General features: G+C 46.9%; 1 protein-coding gene across 5 annotated transcripts in view; it reads left to right on the forward strand.

The window, feature by feature from the left end:
- Nucleotides 1-22,861, forward strand: part of bcl11bb (BCL11 transcription factor B b) — a 29,237-nt gene extending 6,376 nt beyond the window's left edge. For 2 of the 5 annotated variants that reach the window (XM_053445397.1, XM_053445396.1), the window contains 2 exons: nucleotides 2,217-2,606; nucleotides 19,222-22,861. In XM_053445397.1, coding sequence (XP_053301372.1) covers nucleotides 2,217-2,606; nucleotides 19,222-21,302 — 2,471 coding nt within the window. In that variant the 3' untranslated portion in view covers nucleotides 21,303-22,861. Of the gene's footprint in view, nucleotides 1-1,983; nucleotides 2,120-2,216; nucleotides 2,607-19,221 lie in introns of those variants that run through there. The other 3 variants (XM_053445399.1, XM_053445400.1, XM_053445398.1) reach the window with 3 other exon arrangements.
- Nucleotides 22,862-23,661: the final 800 nt, after the last annotated feature.

Here is a 23,661-nt window from a genome sequence, read left to right on the forward strand (position 1 = left end):
GTTCCTCTGACATAGGAGTTTATACAGAGGAATTAGACACTGTCTGTCACCATGATAGGCAACATTAGAGTGTTTTTTCTTTGGTGTGTCTGTGTCTGCTTGTGTGTGTGTGTGTGTGTGTGTGTGTGTACTTCCACTACAGCGTGTTTGTGTCCACACATTTTTTTGTATTTTTTTTTGCCGCAGGCGTTCCATGGACGGCTCCTTATTGCACATGTGTTTTTCTCACACAGGTGAGCCTCGGGACAGATCAGTGAGCGGGTTTCAGGGGCGGGTGCGGTTTTTAGAAGCTGTCCGACTGATATTCCACCGGTGCAGCAGCAGTGCCAACGCCTAATTTACTGCCTTCTGCCCCCAGGCCACGTTACTCATCCATAGGTTAACAAACAGGCCCATCTCTGCTCGTCTCCGTCTCTGACGGGGGGGGGGGGAAGTCGAGTTCAAGTGCCCAGGTGTCTGTCAGCTCTTTGACTTGATCCCGTCCTTTCCTCATTTGCCGCGATGATGATGATCTAGGCCTCACGACACCTGTCTTGCCCTCGGAGTGAGAAATGAGAGCGCGCCATGTTGTCGGTGGGTGCATCTCCTGCTCCTGCACAGTCCTACTTATATGCAATGCACATACGCACACACATGCATGCGCGAGCACAGACTCGGGCCCTGTGTGTGAGCACTCTGGAACATTGCTCCATGTGATTTACGGCCACAAGCTGTGAACTGTAGGTAAATATGTGTTTGTGTTCCTTCTTTGCCGCCAAAGATTATGAGATGGAAATGATCTGGCAGGCATCCAGGAGCCCCATCGCCATTTAGAGAAAAGATATTTGGCATCAGATCATTACTCCGGGGCGAAGTGAGTGGACTTGAACGCGTGTGTGAGTGCGTGTGGGTGGGGGAGGTCGGGGAAGGAGGGGTGATTCACAGCCGAACAGGAATCTTGGACATATTTAATTCAGTGAAAAAATAGTTTAACAGTCCTGATCGGGGAGGAGGAGGAGGAGGGGCAGCGGCTCTCTGACAGTTAGAGATGGGGGATAAGAGAGTTTAGGATCTCTCCCCTGATATCTGTGCACCGAGAAACACCAACTGGCTTCTTTGTCTAATCTTTGCAATTATTAGGGGTGTCATGTTTGGAGAAAGAGAGAGAGAGAGAGAGAGAGAGAGAGAGAGAGATGAGGGTACGGGGAGGGGGAGATGCAGGTGCTAGAAGTGGAGGAGCTGCGGAGACAGGCAGGCACGGCTCTGCTCCTCTCGCAGGCATCAACATCTCTCTCCTGGGTACCTTCTTTTCGCTCGCCCGGCCCCTCTAGTCTCTGGAGCTTCCGGTTTCCTCCGGGCTTTGGAGAAGAAGACACATCTTCATACTGGTGCATCGGGGGCAGTGTTTAAAAAAACTGGAGGTCGTCCATGAGGGATTTACGTTAAGCCGAGGGAGTCTGTGCGGGCCATAGGGGAGGAGGGAGGGGAAGAATGTGTAATGGTTATTAATGGCTGTGTCAGATCTGTGAAGAATGAGATTTACTCTCTTAACAGGACCCCGGGTTTGGCTTTATAGATTTTCTGTCTGTGGAGAATACAGTGTTCGAACTCACCTGTGTGCTGCTCTATTCATATACACACACTTAGACGTCTTACTCTTTTTTCCCCTCATTCTCATTTTTCTTTTCTGTCGTTTTCTGTGATACACAAACATAAGAACACACACACACACACACACACACACACACACACACACATACTGGTGGATGTGGCCTGTGCTGTGCTACACTTTGTTCTGCACACGCTGGGGCTCCCACGTGGTGAGGCAGCCGTCTAGCTATGACAGCTTAGTGCAACGAGGGCCCTCACCGGAAACCCAGCCTGCACTGTGAGATGAATAGCTTCCTGGCCACACACCAACACACACAGAGTTACACATGCACACACACACACACACACACACACACATACATAGAGTGTATGTGCCGGGTCCCACCCACGCAGATCTCTCATAGATAAGCTGCGCAGGTGTTTGTCTAGGCGAAGCAGGTTTACAGCGGATTTGTTTTGTGCGATGAAAGTGAGACAGTTGTGAACGTAATGATCATCTGGTGTGGTAGGGAGGGTTGGCGTTTATCAGGTAATGTCATCAGGAATAACTAAACCTCCTTGTGTGTTGTGTCTCAGCCTGTCTCACCAAACTCTGACATCTTCTACCTTCCTCTGCCTTTTTTCAGCAGCAGCAGATGCCAATCATGACTCAGGAGCGGGATCTCCATCTCCAGAGCCGTCCACTCCCAGCCCTCGGCGGCATGGCCCCGGGGAGCACGATCTGCTGACCTGCGGCCAGTGCCAGACCAACTTCCCTCTGGGCGACATCCTTGTGTTCATCGAGCACAAGCGCCGTCTGTGTCGGGGCCCCAGGAGCGGACCAGGGTCTTTCTCCAAACCAGGGGAGAGTGGCGGGGTCACGGGCATTGCCATTTCTCCCAGGGCCAGGTCCCTGGAGCTGTGCAGAGGGTCCATTCCAGTGGAGGTGGGCATCCAGGTGGGCCCCGGAGGAGAGGTGGATGTGGACAGGAGGCTGACGCCGTCCAAGGGACTCTGCCCCAAACAGGAGAGAGGAGGTATGGAGACCGGAACACAAGAACCAATAAATAGATGCACATGTCGTAAGCACACATAGCTGCACAGAGCCATGTACACACACACCTCTCTCACCTGTCCGAGAAAGATAGCTCTGTTTAAAGAATCCCAGCTGCTTGTTATTTTGACAGTGGCCTTCAGGAGGGATTAATGTAGCCTGCGATGATTTCATTAGAGTGAGTGAGAGCTGCACTGTGTGTCTATTCTGCTTCGTTCTAAGTAAAACATCAAACACACACACACACACACACACACGCACACACACACACACACACACACACACACACACACACACACACACACACACACACACACACACACACACACACAAGCCCACAAAATCACACAAACACAGACCCCAAACAAACACACACTGGCAGGCCTGAAGGACTTCTTCAGCTGAAACCAATTTTGAAAGGCGGGAAGAAGGTGATAGAAGAGCCAACCCAGTCAGTGTGTGTGTGTGCACGAGTGCATGTGTGTTTGTATGTGTGTATTTTCTCTCTCATTTTTTTTTTTTTGCTCATGTGTGAGTGCATATCACGTGTCGGTGCGTTTTGTAAAGAAATCCTGCAGCGTATAAAAAAAAGAGGTTAAGAAGGCTGATTAAAATTCATCTGTGTTCGTGGTGAGGAGAAGAGGATTAATAAAGTAGCAAGGCCGTTCATCTGGCTGGGGGTGGGTGGCGGTGGCGGCGGCGGCGGCGTGTGTGTTGCACACTGCCAGCGCTGCAGGGAAACCAGTTCAAAGTTATCAGGGGAGACAGTCCCCATCACAGCCGAGAGCTGGGGAGGCTATCCAGGATTACACAGACTTCAGCAGAGGAAGAAGGTCTCAGCTGCAGAAGGGAGGCAACCTGGTTGTAAAAGTTACCAGATGCAAATCAGATACAAACTCACCTGGACCCTATAGTGTTGAACTACCAAAAAGGTAGTCTTATATATATCGTAAAGATGAGACTTTAATTTTACATAATGTCCCACATGTGTTGTTTTCCAATAAACAAGGGTTTTTAGAATACAGAGCAGCCCCTTCAAAATAAAAGTGGAGATTCAGATTACAGTGTCACAGACGTGAATGGATTTGTGAAGCTTTGTTCACGAATCCATGTCAGTATAAAAATTGAATTAATGAATTAAAATATACAGGACAAAGTAATATCACATTTTAAAAGTAGCCAGGGATTAAAAACACATATAAACGTTTGTTCCATTACCTCGTATCACTTAGTGTTGTCTAGGTTACGGCCCTTATGATAATGTTTTTTTTGTGTGTGCGTTAATTAAAACTTGTGCATAAATTTCCTCAGCGGAGTATGAAAGACTTGAGAGACATTACTAGAGCCACATGTTGCTCCCACTTGTCCATCTTGTAATCTTGAGTAGAATTCTGAATAGCAATCCTGAAGTGCCACCTGAAGCTTTTTTCAGTTTGGATTCATACGTCAGAGTGATATATCCCTGTTTTTATAATGATTATTGAATTACTCAAAAAACATCTTACACAACCGCCAGCGCACAGCGAAATAAACTGAGAGGTTACACAAGCCACGTTAGATGAGAATAATCAGTGTGAAAGGTTGAACAGTTTGTAGAGATGCCATGACAACACGGGTCCCCAGCAGGTGCACGTTGTTTGTGTTACATTATATTGGAGAGGTGAACATTTCTACGGTGAGCACTAATGTGTTCCTGAACCAAACTCGATCAGAATCAATCAATGTCTGAATGAATAACCCCTTTTTTTTGTACGAGTGTATTCATCTCACATATCACACACTCCCCATCTCTCTCGGCAGGATGCTCCAAGGTGTAGCCGGTTCTGTACGAGATTGGAAGACGTTTTTGTTAAAAGAAAAATAATAAGCCCAGGGACACAGCTCTGCATTTGCATATTTTGTTCGTTTCGGAATCAGAGCTGGTGCAGACACTTTTTTTTTGTGTCATCGCTGCAGAGATCAACACATGTTCTCGCGTGTGGCCACCAGCTGTGTGTGGTCACCAACTTTTTGCAGTGAGAAAAAAAAATTTGCTGAAAGTAGATCGCAAACAATATGTGACAGCACCGTTTTGGATGCCCCCCCCCCCGAAAGAAAACATATTGATTGCAAAAATAGGCTTAAACGTTTAATCAGTGTCTCCCCAACATTCCAGCAGTTCAGACGGTAACGTGGCTTTTATCGCCGATCTAAATTCCCAGCCACACTATGGAAGTTTAATGAGCTGTAAGCGGCCCGTAGCTGCATCGCACCTAGACGGCCGGCTGCAGCGGAGACATCAAAAAACGTGGAACTCATTTGGAAGCTGGTGCAATGAAAAAACGGGTTGTAGGTGGTCAGAGGGAGGAACGTTTGTGCAGGGGAGTCGGACTGTTTGAGCAACAGACACGCGGCCACACGCACAGCCACACAGAGTCTTATCACTGAGAGGACAGGACATGAAAGCACTCAAAGCCGCCGAATGAAAGAGAGGAGGGGAGCTTTGCTCAACACATTAGATTGCCACTCAAGGCAGTCTCAAGTTTTTAACCAAATTAGATTAAACATTATTAGGTCTAATTAAGTCCGGTGTGTTAGTTGCACACACACACATAACACACACATTGGACACACACACACACATTTGCCAGCCTGTGGTATTAGGAACTTCACCAACAAATATTTGCAGCAGAAGTGTTAAAAAATAGACACAAGGGGATGTGAATAGGAGTCAAATGCACACACATGCAAAAGAGCATACATGCACTTTTCATGCACAGCTCGTGCTATGTGCAATAACCCTTAACCCCCTCCTCCCCTGGATTGTTTTTGTTTTTTTCACCTGATCGTGTTTTATAACATCCTGTCTGGCCTCTTTGTCTGTCAGCCCGCTTGCTTAAAATGCAAACATGCTGCAAGGCTAGCAGATTCAACCCCAAAAGGTGCAAACACACTCTCACCAAAACACACACTCACACAAACACACACACATGCAAGCACAAGCTCCCGTACACATGGTGTAGATGAAAAATGGCACGTCTGCTCCCAGTTTTTTTTTTTTTTTTTGTATCCCTGAGTTTCTCTTGCTGATGCATGCACTCTGCGCGTGTGTATGTGGGGGCTATTTTAATATGTGTGCGCTTTGTGTGAATTTTTGTATGAGTATGCGCACGTGTGCATGTGCGGTGTCTGTGAAGAATGATGCGTGTCATCAGGCAGGCAAGGGGTTGTCGCTAGGGGAGCGTTTCCATGCTAAGACGACCCTGGCCCTGCTTTGAACTCCTCCCAGGACGGCTGGCGGCGGGCCCCCTCGGAGCACTTTACGACAACCAGTACACAAGGGCGAAGTCACATCATGACAACCTCTCGCTCCCTCTGTCTACCTCTGTCGCTCTCTCACACACAAACGGCGTGTGGGTTGAGTTCACACAGTAAATATTTCATGAGACGTTGTGAACGACAGCGACATCCTCAGACGTCTCTCTCTGTTCCTCCTCTGCGTCCACCTCTGATCTCTGTGGCGCCATGTTTGCGGGCAACGCAGTCATATCACTGAATTAGGCTGAAGATCTTGCAGTTTTCACCTAATGTGTTACCAAAAGTGAAAGACGGAGGGATTTAAATGAGACACCTGCCACTTTGAAACGGTCACACCTACATGTTCCGAATTACTGAGGGTGTGAAAGTGTGTTAAAGTGCACGGACGCGGTTTAAGGTGATAAAATCAGTTTTTGTTTGGCAACGGGGGATTTTTTTCTCTCCGAAAATGAGTAATGGTGGTTTCTGGATGGTAACCTGTGATGCACGTTTCAGATGTGACAAAGACCTTGGTGTCCAAACAAGTCAAATCTGCCATGACTGACACTTGTTTGTCTCCGAACCTTTCTGCCGGTGTGTGGATTTGAAGGTGTCTCTCTCCTTCTCTACTTCTCTCTCTCCGTTTCTCCATCCTTTTTTTTTTTTTTTTGCCCCACCACCCAATGCTCCTTTAATCACCTGGCTTGCTCTCATTTCCATATTAAATAGGCTTTAATCATGAAAAGCAATCAGGCTTTTGCATATTCATACCTTCCCCTGTACGCCGGCTTCCCTGTCTCGCTCCAGTGCCAACCAGCCAGTAATCAGTAGGCAGGCGGCGTAATGCCATAGCCCCGGCCCATCGCATGAAAACACACACACTGCGTGAGTTAGAAATAACTTCACATGCTACTTACGCATTATCTCTACTCCGAGAGAGGGAGAGATAGAGGCAGAGGCAGAGGGGTAAGAGATAAAAAAAGAAAGATGGCGAGACTGATCCCTGATTTGAGCTGTGAATATTTGTACAGAGGCTCAAGGAAAAGTTGATTTGCATAATGACTTTGTAGTTTTGCATTAATCACATTTGCATATGAAAATGCGTTAATTACTCCTGATGATTTTTTTTTTTTTTTAAACTTGCTTCATTTGATGTCCAAGCTCTGGGGTTGTGATTAGGGGTTACATGGTGGCACTTGTGTAGGTGGTGTGTGTGTGTGTGTGTGTGTGTGTGTGTGTGAGTGTTTGCACCCTTGCGTGGTTTGTGTGTGTGTGTGTGTGTATGTTTGTGTGTGTGTGGGGGGGGGGTGCATGTGCATGTGTGTGCTTGCAAGTGTGTCTCATGCGTGTTCATGCATTTCTGGTGCAGTCTGTGTGTGTTTATGTGTTCTCACTCAAGCGTTTTGAACGCTTGCCAGGGAGATTTATTTTGTGTGTGCTGTTAGGCATGTGTTCCTATTTTTATTTTGGCATTTTCTGTGTGTGTGTGTGTGTGTGTGCGTATGTGTGTGCATGTGTGTATTTCCTGCTTTCTTTGAGTTGTAAATATTTCCTTGTTCCTCTGTAAGAGAAAAAGAGAGGAGAACACCAGTTCCTCAACTGACTAACATCAGAACACACTCATGCATGACTTTTAAGTTGAGCAGAGGTAGATTCAAAGGCCTTCAGTATGTTCCAAACACTCATACACAGACTTCATAGACTTTACCATTGCTTGGAAATAGAGTAGATGACACTTCTTAAGAAGTTACAGTTTTAGTGTTTTTTCTCTGTAGCAATGCGATGAATAATAAGCTTGCCTAGATTTTATTTTTCAAAATAATTTATGCAATCTTAACCAAAACGTTTTAAATATAATAACCAAAGATATATATCAAATGGAATGCATGCATATTGTTTTTGTGCATTTGTATGTATATGTATGACTCACCCTTTCTATCTGTCTAACCCCATGTCTAGACACTTTAAAAAGTAAATATTTTACTGCACAGTATTGTGTCTTTTTCCGCCAATGAATTTGTAAACTTAAATATTTAATTTCAAACAAATTAACAGGCGCATAAGCAACACGTTGTGCTCGATTTTCAATTTTATGCACTTGCAAAATAAAACCTTTCTCCTATAGCTTAGAGGAAAATAATAACATTTATGTGCCTCTGTATGAGAATTTAAGTTCACTTTCACATCTGTGTGTGTGTGTGCGTGTGTGTGTACAATTACAGTATACATATTTCTGCCTGTGTATGGGGCCCGAGTGTTGTTAGCCCATAACGCTGCACCTCAGACAGGACCACCCCAGGGGCCGTCTGACTCTGCTTGTGTCTGTCTGTCTGCTTTGTACAGCAGGTCAAATAGGTCTATAAGGGAGCTGCTAAAATGGCACAGCTGCACACACACACACACACACACACACCGCCACAGCCACCTGACACACACACACGCAGACACGGTTAGAAACCTGCATTCACACATTTGGTCAGAAAATGGAAACATGCAGGCAGGAGTAGGCACGCAGATATGAGCCACACACAACACATGTGCATGCAGGAATGCATACAATGACTCCCATCTCATATTAATGCCTGCATCTCCCACCAAACACACACGTGCGCACAAACACACGCACACACACACACACACATGCATAGACACACAGCTTAAAGGCTCCCACATGAAGGCATCAAACGCTCCACAGCCAGCTTTATGGCGCTCATATGGCAGCAGATTTGATATTTTCCTACCACAGCGGGGGAATAAAACTCGCCACTAATTTGGACTGCGAGCGCCACCGCTAACTTTCAGCATGTGCCGACTGACTGTGTCTTCCAGATGTGTGGACTCCGTGCTCCTTAACAGCCTTACTTAAGAGGCATTAGAAACCTCACACCCCGTCCCTGCTACGCATGGAGGGTGATGATGGCGCTTCGGTATTCCACACAAACACGCTGCTTTGTGCGGAGCCGCGAGTGAAGTGCCGACGTGAACTTCACGGTGTCGTTGGCATGGACCACTTGTGTCAGTGAGAATCCGTGCACGTGTTGATGTTTTTTTTTTTGCATAAAATCATTATCACCAAGGTAATTTGACTGCACTCTGGTTATTGTAGCTTCCTGTCACTGGTGGCGATATGTGATAACAAGTTTGCCTTAATCGGGGCAGAGTAAAATCAATGTCTTTAGCTGATTAACAACTTTAGATTTTTTACTTTTACATGCGCGACTCGGTGGCAGGGCCTGCCGAGCTGCTCTCTCACTCCTCGGGTCGGACATGCAGATAAAATCCTCATGTGTCTGCGCGTGTGCAGCCTTTGTGCGGTCTGCCACACATTAGGAGCAGAACACATAATGCTCTCCTTCAAGGGGTAAATGGAGAGATTTTCTGACCAGGTTCCTCACTCCAGTTTTTTCTATTGAAAGGTAGTGCGTGTTTGCCTTCGGTAGCAAAAGGAGCCACCATTAGTTGTGGCCAATTGTGTCGAGGTAAAGAAATGGCACTTGTTAGACAGTCAGACGAGGGTAATCCGACCTGCGACACTGTTGTTGTTCCTCTCCCCCCCCCCTCATCTTATTATCCTCCTGCACTGATTGGGCAAGGATTGCGGCGGAAGAAAACTAGGAGACAGCGTTTATGGCCGTATTTTTTTTCCTTTTTACAGGCTGCCTCACCGCGAGAGATATTGAAAGGCTTTCATGCTACACTTACGATTCCCCTTATTTCATCCACTTATTTGTCTTGAGCAATTACACCGAGAGGGAACACTAGACGCAGACAAGCACATGACAAACACGAGCTTCTTTTATGTCGGTTTGTCACTTAAGTCTAAAGTGGTGTAACTGGAACAAGGTCTCGTTTGCAAACTGCATCAACAGCCTCCATGCACACGATGCGACTTTCACATCAACAGGAGCTCTTGGTAAAAGTTGTACGACGGGGTGAGATGATGCAAAAAATTAATTTTATGTCTAATGTTGAAAGTTCAGTTCAAAATGATGGGGGGAAACACATTTGCTCACTCAGAAAGATTTGGTTTACTTTGCCCAGATTTCTGCACCAACGTAAAAGCGATTTCATTCACAGAATTTCACTTGAAAATATAATATTTACCATTTTTTAAAGCAATATCTTCTTCCCAGAAACAGTGTGGCACTGTTGTTACAATAATCCACAGAACACCCTGTTAACTGTTTTTACAAGGGCCGCACTTTTCAATTTCAAGCGAAAACCCTTTACAGTGAGATCTGTGGATTATGAACATGTGATCTGGAAACACACACAGATGTTGAATACATTTCAGACATATTTCACAGCGCTGTGCACCGCAGAGAAGAGCGGACGAGTGTAGACAAGTAAACCTGAGCATATAAAACCCGAAACTATTTGGCTAGAATTTTTATTAATCTGGGTGGACGGAGCCATGAAAGGCGTGAGGGAGAGGATGAAAACAATTTCCCACATAAACATGTTTTTTTAATTAACTTTTACTTTCACTTTAAAACCCGATCTGCCATCTTCAAGTCAAAGGAAGAAACATCCCCCCTCTTTTCTGTGTCTCGGACGAGAAAGGACTTGCACCGTCATGTCCGGAGATGGCGTGGCAGACAGTAGAGTGAGCTCCTCAAGGTTAAGGGGCTACGCGCTCACTGTATACTGGCGTAACTCATACTTTTTTTGTGTTCCAGAAATCCCTCTTCTCTGTGTCTGTCTTTCCCAGAGCAGAACAGAGCAAGCCAAAATGAAATAAAGCCTAAGATGTTATCAGGGTGATTGGTGCCAGCGGAGCTAGTCTGGGCCTGTGGTCTGGCGGGGCAGCGCTGGCCTGTACCACTGCTTGTATATGTGTGGGTGTGAGTGTATGTGTGTGTGTGTGTGTGTGTGTGTGTGAGTGTGAGTGTGTGTGTGTGTCTCCTTAAGGCACTGATAGATGAAAGCTTTCTTTAACCATAAGCTATGCAGGAGCCATGCCAGGAGCAGGAAATGTATCAGCGTGATAACAGCCAGAAAGACAGAGAGAATACGAGAAAGAGAGAGAAACGAGAGAGAAGGAGAGAGAAGGAGAGAGACAGAGGGAGAGGCCACAGCTCGGAGCCCACAGGGGGAGGCCTGGGGCCAAACTCAGCCCCATCACACACCCGCATGTCACCCCGTAAATATGTGCTGGGTGTGTATGTTGAGGGATGGATCTATGTACGGTACATGTCTGCATTTGTACCCGTGAACAGGTTTGCGTGGAGCATTTGAGGTTAGGTGTTCCGAGGCGGTTTGACACACGCGAGCATGTTTTAAGGACCTGGGAGAGAGCGTGAGAGAACAGAATTCACCTGGAGACATGACCGGAGCAATGCTAATAATGTGCCATCGGGCTTCACATTATCATAAGCCCTTAGAAGACAGGAGAGACGGCTCAATGGATAAGGACAACAAAGAAGTTCAAAGCTAGAATGGATTTGAGTTTTGTACACTCAAATTACAGTTTGAGATGAGTTAAGATTCTATCCGGGTCATTTTTATTTAATCGTCTCACATTTAGCGGTGCAATACATTATATCGCTGGTTCTCAATGGGAGTCCCTACCAGGGGGTCCATTAAAATGTTCCAGATTCACGCTTTAAAATCATCAGGATGTTATGGGTGTTCTGTTTTGACATGATGAAATTCTTTTCAAGAGTTTGAATTGAAGATAATGTCTGTACTTCAATTATGACGTTACCTTAGCTGAGGCTCACTACATCAACTCTTTATGAATCTTGTTATGAATCTGATCCACATTAAAAGTGTATGTCGACTCCAGGAAGTCGCTTTTCTGCGGTAAAAAAGAGAAACTAAATCGTTCATTAATTTAGCTTTTTTCTCACCTTTAAAAAGGAATTAGAGAGCTGAACATCTCTGGCCTATATTTGTATTTTTAACACTCTCCCCTTTTTGTTGCATCAAGCTAACGCTAATTAGGTTGCAAAACGGTCTCAAACGATGCCGCACTCCGCGTGCTCTCTCTCTCTCCCTCACCAGCCTCACAGCCTCTGCTTTGTGTTCGGAAGAGGGAACAAAGCACTGCATCCTCTCACAACCTTTAATAGCTGGAATTAGATATTAAATGAGGGAAATTGTGGCGATAGAGTGAAATAGCTTGTGCATGTTCAGGCCCACTGGAATGGACTCCATGCCATTTCTCAGGCATGTGAGGGGCAAGTTTTATAGCGGGCTGATTGGTTTGGATGGACTTGGTGTGCTGCGTTCAGGGCCACGGTGGTATTTTTCCTGTGGGCGGCTAGTTAACGCTGCTTGGCTCCAATGGGCAGGATCCAGCTGGGGAACATTACTACTGCTGAGAGAATATAGCACCATGTCCCAGAATGGTAGAGGGAGATACACACTGAGGATGCAAACACATGCACTACACACACACAGAGACACAAAAAGCACTGTTTGTTCCTATTTATTTGTGTTTCATACTCGGTGTTACACAAAACACACACACACACACACACACACACACACACACACATGGAGTCTTGTCTCCATTACCTCACAGGACATTAGATTGATATACATTGATTTCCTGGAGACTCCACACTTAACCATAGCTGCTACTTGCCTAACCCTATCCTTAATCTAAGCCCAAACCTAGCCTAAACCTAACCTAACCTAAAACTAAATTTGAACCTTAACCTCTACCAAACACATCTCCTCACCTTAGAAATCTTTCATTTATGTTATTGGGACTTTTTGTTTCCGCAAGGAAGACTTGTTCCCTTGAAGTGACCCCGGAGACAGAGTTAGGTCCCAATAAATGAGTAATACGCACACACACGTTAAACCAACCAGAGTTTGCTAAGGAACACATGCTCATCACAGGTTGAGATAAGCCTTTGTGTGTGTGTGTGTGTGTGTGTGTGTGTATGTGTGTGTGTGTGAGACGTCATAGGGTGTTTTGTTTCATTTAAATCATCAACAAAGACCAAAATGATGCCACCTTTTCATTCTGTTCCAAAAAAAATAAATCCAGCACAATATATTTCATACTGTTTGTCTATAATGATTGATCCGATTAAAAATTTAATAAACCCCCCGCAAAACTGAAATCGCATGTCACTCATATGTCAAAGTCAATTTCCTATTCAGTGCCAGTGAATAGGAAATTGACTTTCTGGACAAAGTGAGAGTCCCCGAGGGAAGTGACTGGAGCTCATTTGGATGTAAAACCTCAAACAAACATTGTGGGAGTCCACAAAGTCAGTTTCCAGTTCATGGTCAGAGGAGAGTTTTTTGTCTTTTATCACCTATCCAAACAGTTAGATTTTTCTTGCTCACGTGTCGCATCACTAGGGGCATTTTATCTAAAACACTATTTCTTTAATTCAGCTCACACCTCCTGTCGTTGCATCCTTTTCACATTTTTATGTTGTTTGTTTTCTCTGCTGTGTCCTGGCAAAACTCGAGGTGATGGAATGAGAGATTAAAGTGCGTCTACTTCTTATTTAAAATGTAAATGCAGGTGATAAAGTAAACAACAGCGCACTTTTTCTTCTGCTCCCTGCAATTATCTTTTTTCCCCTCTTTCACTGTCTTTCCTTCCTTTTCTTCCTCCCCCTGTTTTCTCCTCCTTTCATCATCTTCTCCATCTTGCTCCTCTCTCTTACATCTTCTCTCGAACCACAAGCACGATTGAGTGTCACCCATTTGTCAGCGTCACATGACAGACAGCAGCCCCTCACAAGAATGCGCACACACCCCGAAAAAACGCTCCCACACTTGACGCGAGTGCACACACACACACACACACACACGCTCACAGGAACATGTGCACACGCACGTACAGGCACTGGGACCAGTTAGGAGCTGATGGCGATGAGTCAGGCTTAGAGAAATGCCACAGAGAGCTTAGCTAATGCACTTTATGGAGCTCCCTTTTTCTTTTCCTTCCCTCCCTGTCTTTTTTTTTGCGTCTATATCGCTCCCTTTCTCTCCCTCCCTCTTTCTCCCTCTTTGTCCTAGAAGCCGAGCCAAGAGTCATAGCTCTTAACTGACAGAGAGGTCTTTCCAGTTATTTTTCACAGCAGCGTCCCCTGTGCCCTCGCCGGGATGGCTTGCCTCATGGCGGTAACATGCTCCCTCGGTCGCGCTACATGAGAGCCTCTTCCACTCGTGCGTTGTCGCGCAGCTGGTCTGGCTCCGTGTATAGTGTGCGTGTCTGGGATCAAGTTGTTGGAGATACCTGATCCCTTTTATTGTTCATTTGACCCGCATCCTAGGAGGCATGAGGGTCAGGGTGGAGTACGCAGACACCTAGTACAGGTGCTCAGTGTACACATGCATGGGATAAAGAGGAGGAGAGGAGAGAGGGATGGAGAGAGAGAAAAGTGAAGAGATACATATCGTTAGGAAAAATGTGTCGAGGGCTCAGTCCCTAACACTTTTCCGTGAGCACACGAAGGAGCACTGCGTCTTTAAATTCTCTTTTGGGCTGTCAGGCATTTCAGCTGGTCATATTGGCTGCAGACAGACACACACACACACCACACACACACACACACACACACACACACACACACAAACACACACATATGTATATGGTTAGCAGGCCAAAGCTGGTTTGAGTTAGCATGGAGCCAGTCACACTGTGTGAGAGCCTTACCCCCTGCCTGCTACTGCCACCCTCCACAGTCCCTCTCCTTCTTTCTGTCTCTCCATCTCCCTCTTTCTTTTACTGAATGTGTGTGACAGTCAGCTGCTGCACGTCGGGGCCCTATAGTTTAATGTGCAAGGTCCCTTTTTCCCTGAGAGACACACACACACACACACACACACACACACACACACGGTTGATCTGCGTGGCCCCATGTCTCCTGATTAGCCCCCCTCATGACAAACAAGCCATCAGAGCAGAGGGGAGTGGGGCATGGAAGAAGAAGAAGACGAAGGAGGAGGAGCGGGAGGGACGGATGGGAGATGTGAGGAGGAGGAGAGGAGCAGAGGTGTAGGGAGGGGACAGGGGGTGAGGAGAGGAGGCCGGGACCCCTGGGGACCCCTAGATCACAGCCATGCTAATGAGGAGCTGCTTTGCCAGCAGCAGAGGTGTCAGCTAACCCCTGACAGGTGCACACACGCGTACTCCCCAGAAGGCTTGTGCTTGCTCGTGCACGTGGGAGTGTGTTTGCGCGAGTGTGCGTGCGTGCACGGAGAGGGTAGGGGAGAGGAGGGGCTGCAGGGGCATGTTTCAGTCCCAGTGGCCTAGCCTGCGGGCGGCTTTGTTCTGTATGCAAATCTGTCGCTGTGGCGTTCTGTCGCCCTTGATGGAATGTTGGAGCAGTACAGCGGACCTGAACTCCAGGAATGCTGCAGTGCACTCACACACACACACAAACTCACACACACACTCACACACACACACACACACACACACAAACACACACTCACGCACACACACGCGACACCAACTGTAACATATCACCTGCTCCCTGACTCGTCTCCTTGTTAACAACCCCAACCTGCACCGTCTTCTGTTTGTACACATTACAAACTTTGCTCCCTGAATTTGTTTCACCCTGGCTTCACCCTGAATGTGGTACAGTCGAGAGGGTTGGTGGGCCAGCGTTCAAATTCTACTTATTTTCAATTATGATGTTTTTCCCTGAGCTTTGTGAGGGGAAATTTGGCACCAGCGAGCGTTCATTACCATCCACTCACTGCTCCCTGTCAGCAGCGACGCTCCGCTATGCCCATCTTGTTCGAAGGCTGAGCTTGTGGATTTTTTGTTATTCTTCCGTGGTTTTTATTATAAGTCCCTATGGATTAGAGAATGTGATAAAGGCCCCCAAATGTAAGTGCTATATAAATCAGAGTCCTGCTGCGGAGATGGCATATGCGAATTCCCCAAATTAAACACGAAATCCACATGTCTGCACCATACGCCTGGTGTCTACTTCAGCTCCGCCAAGCTCACACCAACTTTTCTACACTGGCCATATGCGAACAGTCAATACCATGGCTCCCCTTCATCCACTGGCATTTTGTTTGTACTTTTAAGGAAAATAATGGCTATAAAAGGCAATCTGGAAAGAATAAAATCTGATGTAAAGCTCAGATCTCAGTCCCTGAAGACTGGCTTAATTGGCCCGGTGGTTTAGTAAAAAAACCAACCCAGGAGAGAAGGAGAGCATTATTACTGGCCCACCTCAGCTCCATGCATGTGCCAATGTTTAATAACTTCCTCCAGGCCTCCTGGCCCTTAGCCCTGGTTTTGTTGCACAGGGCAAAGAGCTGGTCTCCACGCCAGTCTCCGGTTTGTGTTGTGTTCCTGTGCCTCGTGGAAAAGTTTGCCTGAGTGGACACCTGGACAGACGCATAACTTACTGTGTTATCGTTTTTTTAGGGTGAATCCAATACACTGTAGAAGCAGTAGTTGTGCTGTTTGCAAAATGACAGAAGCAGAGAGTAGTGCAGCAGCATATCACCAGAATCTTGCTGCGACTGCATTTCATCGCAACCCCTCATCTCAGTCATAACCACTGAGCAGTGTGTGTGCTCGTGTGTGTGTGTGTGCATATGGTGTGTGTAAACTGGGCAATTAGGTCCAGCATCAGTGGCTGAGTGGAGATGAGAATTTAACTATTGTAACTGGTCGTTGACCTTGGTGGTCAGCGGTGGCCGGGTCTCTATCTGCGTGTCAGGCACGAGACGGTAATTGATACAAACTGAAGCATGACACGGCTCACCGTGATTCTTTAATGATATCGTCACACTCCTCCAGTGCGTGTGCAAGTGTGTGTGTGTGTGTGTGACTGTGTGTGTGAGAAAGAGAGAGAGAGGACAGAATGGAATGAGGATGTCCACGACCTCTTTCTTTGTGCATTTCTGTGTCTGAAACATGGAGGATCTATCTATCTATCTATCTATCTATCTATCTATCTATCTATCTATCTATCTATGTATCTATCTGTCTGTCTATCTATCTATCTATCTATCTATCTATCTATATCTATCTGTCTATCTATCTATCTATCTATCTATCTATCTATCTATCTATCTATCTATCTATCTATACACCCCTACATCCGTCTCTATCTCTTATTCTCTTAGTGGCGACATACGGCTTGCTTTTCTTTTCTCTCTCCCTGTTCTCCTCCCCTCCCCCTGCTCGTTTGCTCGCTTGCTTGTTTGTGAAGTTGATAACATTTGTCTTGGGTCGTCATTAGGCGGTGGCCATCAGCTGCCACTCTATTAGCCGCCACGCTTCCTTTGGCAGCATATGGCTCGGCCGTGTAAGATATGACAAGATGCAAATGTGTTGCTGTAGCGGCGATGGGGGGGGCGTATGTTTGTGGGGGGTGGTGGTATACGATTGGGTGGCTTGTAGTATTGATGAGGCCATTTGTGCGGACCAAAATAGAGATAAAAAAAATACAAAATAAAACACACAATTTGGTAAATGAAGCAAGATCATCAGTCCCTCTGCCAATCTCACATCTTCACTTCATATTGATCCTTGTGTGTTGATGGGATTATAAAGCTCACAAGTCTATAGACCCCTCTCCCTCCCTCAGGGTATGCAAATAGCCTTGTGTGCGTGCGTGCATGTGTGTGTGTGTGTGTGTGTGGGTGCACTCAAGCACGTCTGGCCCCCAAAGTCCCTCCACCTCTCTTCTTACCTTCTCTCCTCCTCTCCCATTCCCTCTCTTGCTCTCTTCTCGCCGTCCAAAGCTGTTAAGCTGTCCAGCTCGCTGCTGCCAAGCGGCCGTGTGAAGCCTCGCCAAACTAAACACGGGCAGGCGGCCCACTACTTGCCCCACACACAAACACACACACACGCATATACACATGCATGCTTAGAAGTTAGGCTTGCATCCCCACACACACACACACACACACACGTTTGTAGCAGGAGTCAGGTCATGTCCCACCCCACACACACAGTGAGAGTGACGGCTGCACTACAGCCCCCACTAATAGCAGAGAAAAACAGAGAGAATCAGTAAATGAGCCCCTCATTAACTTTTTCTGACCCTGTCTCCCCCGGGGAAAGCCAAACCAATCACACCGCCAAATCAGCTTCCTGGACTCAACACTGTTCCAACATCAGCTTCCGCTCATGTGCTCCACACGGCACAAGTGTGTGTGAATCTGTGAGCGAGCTGTGCCGTGAGAAGCAGAGAGAGCGGCAGGGGAGGAAAGTGAATGTAAAATATTGTTGCGCGATGTATCAGTGACTGTGAGTGTGTTTTACATTCCATGACAACGGGCGGCTCAGAGAGAGACAGCCATCTTAAGGGCTCTCCTCTTGATCACATGCCATTTTGGGCATGAGTTACCTCTCTGTCTTTGTTTTCTCCCTCCTGGCTCGGGGGCTTCGGTGCCACCGTACCGACTACAGCTCGGCTTGCGGTAGCTGCTGATCACAAAGTAGATGCAGATGACTCGCGAGTGAACATGAGACTGTGGAAATGCCTCTTCAGTGCTGCAGCCTGTGTTGAATTAGATGGATCCCAACCCCGGCTCTCTTCTTTTTTTTATGAGTCACAAGCAGGCTGACAGTGCCATGCTACAGTGACTGATAGATTCATTTAGCATTATTAAGTCACGCCATTTAAAGGGGCAATTTGTCAGTGAGTGACGTACAGCCCCCCCCCCTTTATCTCTCTCTCTCTTTGTGCGTGTGTGTTTGTGTGTGTGTGTGTGTGTGTGTGTGTGTGTGTGAGCAACCACAACAGATCGCTTTACTGTACCAGTTATTACACCAGTGACGTAGAGCTTTATTTAATGTGGATGCTGTTTTAAGACCGGAGGGGACTTTACAGTTAACACGTCGTCTCCATCACCTCTCTCCCCTTTGTGTGTCTCTCCTTCTCTCTAATGCCACATCCCACCCCCTCCCTCCCTCCCTCTCTCCCTCCCCCTCGCCCATATTTCCTTGTTTCCCCCATTGGTGTGTGTTTTTTTTTCCGTGGCTGTCTCCCGTGTCTCCATATGGAAATGACACAGTAGACGAGATGGATCTGTGTATTAAAGCCTCGCTGACATTAGAATTAGCATAATGTGTCACGGCCTTAGGGCAGTACCTGCCATCTGCATTAGCCTGTAGACACACACGCATTCAAAATTTCATATGCACGCAGACAAAGCCCACAGAAGACCCCCATACACAGATACACAAAGCTAATATAACTGTACTATTCATTCTCCTAAACATAACTCTGCACATATGCACACAGGTTGTTAATATATGTGCAGGCATTGGAAAGTAACATGCTGGTTTGAAATGTTGAGTAAAATGTTTTTCTTTGCGTGTTAGATTTGTACATTAATCATTTATTTCTCTTGGTCCACAGGGAAAGATGAACCATCCAGCTACGTCTGCACAACCTGCAAGCGGACCTTCACCAGCGCCTGGTTCCTGCTCCAGCATGCCCAGCACACTCATGGCATCCGCATCTACCTGGACCACCACCCGGTCAACTGCTCCTTCACTCCCCGCATGGCTCTGCCTCCGCCCCCCGGCCTCGAGGCCCTGCCCCGCTCTCCTCTCCCCACTTTCCTCGGCGACACCAACAACCCATTCCACCTCCTCCGCATGGCCGCGCCCCTGCTCAGGGAACACCACCCTCCCCCGGGGTACATGGAGACCCGACTGCCTGCGACGCCACCCTTTATTAGCCCTCCACCTCCCCCAAGACTTCCTCTAGAGCGGCTAGGCCCAGAGGAGATGGGGCTGCTGTCCCAGCACCCCAGTGCCTTTGAGAGGGTGATGCGGATGACCCCCATGGAGCCTCCCTCCATGGACTTCTCCCGTCGTCTGAGGGAACTGGCAGGCAACACAACCAATAATGGGGGGCCTACACCCCCTCTCTCACCCACCCGTGTGCCACACATGCACCGCCTGCTAAGTCCTACACTTTTCCAGCCTGGCTCCAAGCCCCCAGCATTTCTCACCTATCCTCCACAGCCGCCCACTCCCCAGGGGGCACATGGCTCCACCAGCCCTCCTGACACCCAGGGTCAAAACCAAGCCCCAGGAAAATCCAAATCCTGTGAGTTCTGTGGCAAGATTTTCAAGTTCCAGAGCAACCTGATCGTCCACAGGCGCAGTCACACAGGAGAGAGGCCGTACAAGTGTCATCTATGTGACCACGCATGTTCCCAGGCAAGCAAGCTTAAAAGGCACATGAAGACACATATGCACAACAAGTCTGGGTCCATGAGTGGCTCCCCAGAACAGGGAAATAGAGGAGAGGGAGGAGAGGGTGAGGAGAAGAGTCGGGAGGGAGATTCAAGTGTGATGGGAATGGACAATGAGGAGGAGGAGGAGGAAGAGGAAGAGGAAGAAGAGGAAGAAGAGGAAGAAGATGAGGAGATAAGGAATGGAAGTCGGCCAGATTCCAACTTAAGTGAGGACTCGCAGGAGTTCCGCCCGAAATCGGACAATGGTCCAAGACAGTCTCCTGAGGAGAAGACCATGAGCAGGGACCGAGTATGCGACAGTGGCGGTGTGGGCATCATGCACCCGTACAACCATCTGGACAATCACCTTAGACTTAACCCTAATAAGAGAAGCCTGGAGAGACAACCTAATGGAAATGGTGGAGACAGGGGTGAAGCAGTAAGAGAAAGAGAGAACCAGAGGGAGCAGGAGAGAGAGCGAGGTGAGCAGGAGGACCAGAGGCCTGTGATGAACGGCAGAATTAGTGTATCTGAAATAGATTCCTTCCCTGGGCTGTTTCAGCGTCGGCCCACCCCCATCACCAGCCCAAACCCCTCCAACAACAAGAGGATCAAGATTGAGAAGGAACAGCTGGAGCTTCCCCCAACCATACCGCTTATCTCTCCTGAGAATGTCTACTCTCAGCTCCTGGCTGGTTACGCAGCTTCACGCCACTTCATCAGAGAACCCTTCTTGGGGTTCACTGATTCCCGTCAGTCACCATTCGCCACCTCCTCCGAGCACTCCTCTTCGGAGACAGGAAGCCTGCGCTACGCCACCCCGCCTGGTGAGCTGATGGAGGGAGGGAGCGCCTCGGGCCGCAGCGGCAGCAGCACTCCTCACCTCCTGCGGGGTCCGGGACCGGGGAGGCCCCCGAGCTCCAAGGACAGGAGGAATGACACGTGCGAGTACTGCGGCAAGGTGTTCAAGAACTGCAGCAACCTGACGGTGCACCGACGCAGCCACACGGGGGAACGGCCCTACAAGTGTGACCTGTGCAGCTACGCCTGCGCCCAGAGCTCCAAGCTGACGCGCCACATGAAGACCCATGGGCAGTTTGGAAAGGAGGTGTACCGCTGCGACATCTGCCACATGCCCTTCAGTGTCTACAGCACACTGGAGAAACACATGAAGAAGTGGCATGGCGAACATTTGATGGCCAGCGAGGTCAAGCTGGAGCAGGCGGACAGAGGTATAGCCAGCGACCATTAGTTATACAGTCTTCAGTGTACACAAGAAAACACACACACACACACACACACACACACAGACACACACACACGTACACAGACACACACACACACACACACACACACACACACACACACACACACACAGACACACACACACACAGACACACAAATGAAATCCTTATAACCACTTCTTCAGCTATGGGGCTTGGCTGGATGATCTGTCTCTTTAAAATATTGAGACTGATTGATGTTCATCTTTTTTTCTTGTCACAGAAACTGCCACCTGAGAATATAAACAAAGGGAAACTTTAATGAGAACTTGTCTGGAATGCCCAACTTGGTGTTTCCTGGCAAACTGTCTGAGGATTTTATCAGTTAGGAATCCACGGAGCCTTTCTACTGTGCAATAATTTCTGTATTTATTGGATTTTTGTAATGATATTTGGCATGTGCAGGTACATCTTTGTGGGATTTCATATGGAGTTAGTTTTGAAATGTGCTAAAAAAAAAAAAAAAGAACCTTTTTTTTCTAAAATGCGATTACAGGAAAAAAAGTCACCCTTAATACAAAATATCTTTTTTTTCCTTCAAGGAAGCTTATTATCACGTGAGAGCAAAGTTGTACGAAGCCGTTAGCTTTTAAAAGTAAAAAGAATTGTTTTCTATATAAACTACAGCAGCGGACTACAATCCATTCCCTCATACAGGCATAAAGCACTGAATGTCAGCCTGACAATAAAACATCGTGTCGGATTTAAAAAATCCAACATCGTCTTATAGATCTGATGAGTTGCTTTTAATTTATTCAGGGAATTTGTCCTTTTTTGAAATAAATAAAAATACTGGCATGTGAATTATTTCAAAAATGTAGTTACTTTACTGCTGTCCTCGCTTCAGTCAGGACATAAATAAAGGTTGCACTTAATGGAGGTACCCTTAAATGATGCTCAGAACATTCCCAATGTAGGATTAAACCGACATATTTAATATGTTGAGACTACTTGTGATTAATGTGAGAAGGAGAAAAGTCCTGTTTATGGTTTGTAAATATATTCTTTTTTTTATATATATATGTTAAAGTAGCCCTGACTTTACGTGAAACACGGCCTAAAATTAAACAATCAGAAGACCAGCTGCTTGCATCATCCACAGTATATGCTATAAGTGTAACTACCATACATTATTGCTTTATCAGACCCACTCGATTACCTCCCCCACCGTACGTGTGCTTACTCAAAGGCGGTTTGTTAACCGAAAGATACTTCAACAATTGTAACACTTTCTGAATCTGTCATCTCTCTCTCTCTCTCTCTCTTTCTCCCTCTGACCCAGTCCGACTGGCCCCTGTCCCCTTAGGACGCACAAAATGGTTTCAAATGAAATTCATATCAATACGTGTTAGCGTGTGTGTTCTTCTCTCGGCGGCGTGCTCTAAGCCGCTCTCCGACGGCGTCTTTTCACAGTTCACTAGCTCAGATTCATGCATTAGAGCGGCTTTGAAAAAAAAAAAAAAAAAAAAGGAAGCCGGTTCATTCGCCTCACAAAGTGATACGGGTTTAACTCCCAGTAACAGATTTTGAGACAGTGTGTGTGTTCGTGACTTTTGGGGGGATTACAGTTTTTATTTTCTGCATCATTCACTCTGAAATGAATAAAAAAAAAAAAAAAAAAAATGGATATATATGAGTTATGATAATTTTAAGCACAGCTGCTCTGGGGGGGGGGGGGGGGGGGGGGGGGGGGTGCGGTGCAACCTATCTTTCTGGTAAAAATTAAAGATTGAAACTGAGAAATGAGGGAAGTGTGAGGAAGACATGGAGGGAGAGAGAGCAAGGCCTTGACCAGGGAGAATAAGAGTCATGCAAGTGAAATTGAAAGCACATGAAAAGTGTGTTGTTCTCTTTCTTTTTTTTCTTTTTCCAAACGCACATCTAGTGGCCACATCTTATAACGGCCCATCAGCGTAGAGACAGAGTGAGCGTGAGAGGGAGGGAGACAGCGAAAGCCACATGAAAAGAGAACGAGACAACATCATTCATCTTACCACTGCAACTCTCAGTCCTCAAAATCATCTTCACTTGAAAGTTTGACCTGCCTCTCTGGCCTATTGTCAGGTTTTATGTGTGCCGTTTTGTTATTGTGGGAAAAAAAAGGAACATAGAGTACCTTCAATGCAAATTCCTGACGTTAAGGTCACAGCAGCGCTCCATAAGCCATTCAGTCACCACGTATTCCAATATATTTTCAGTGAATTAACACGAGATCGGCTGAAGAGCTGCCTTCAGCTTGCTTACAGATGTGGATGCATGAGTGCAAAAATCAAAGTCCTCTTGTAAAGTGCACAGTGTATTCATTCCGGGAGTAAATTCAGCTCACAG

The sequence above is a fragment of the Pleuronectes platessa genome, chromosome 17 (assembly GCF_947347685.1).
Source record: "Pleuronectes platessa chromosome 17, fPlePla1.1, whole genome shotgun sequence".
NCBI classification, from domain to species: domain Eukaryota; kingdom Metazoa; phylum Chordata; class Actinopteri; order Pleuronectiformes; family Pleuronectidae; genus Pleuronectes; species Pleuronectes platessa.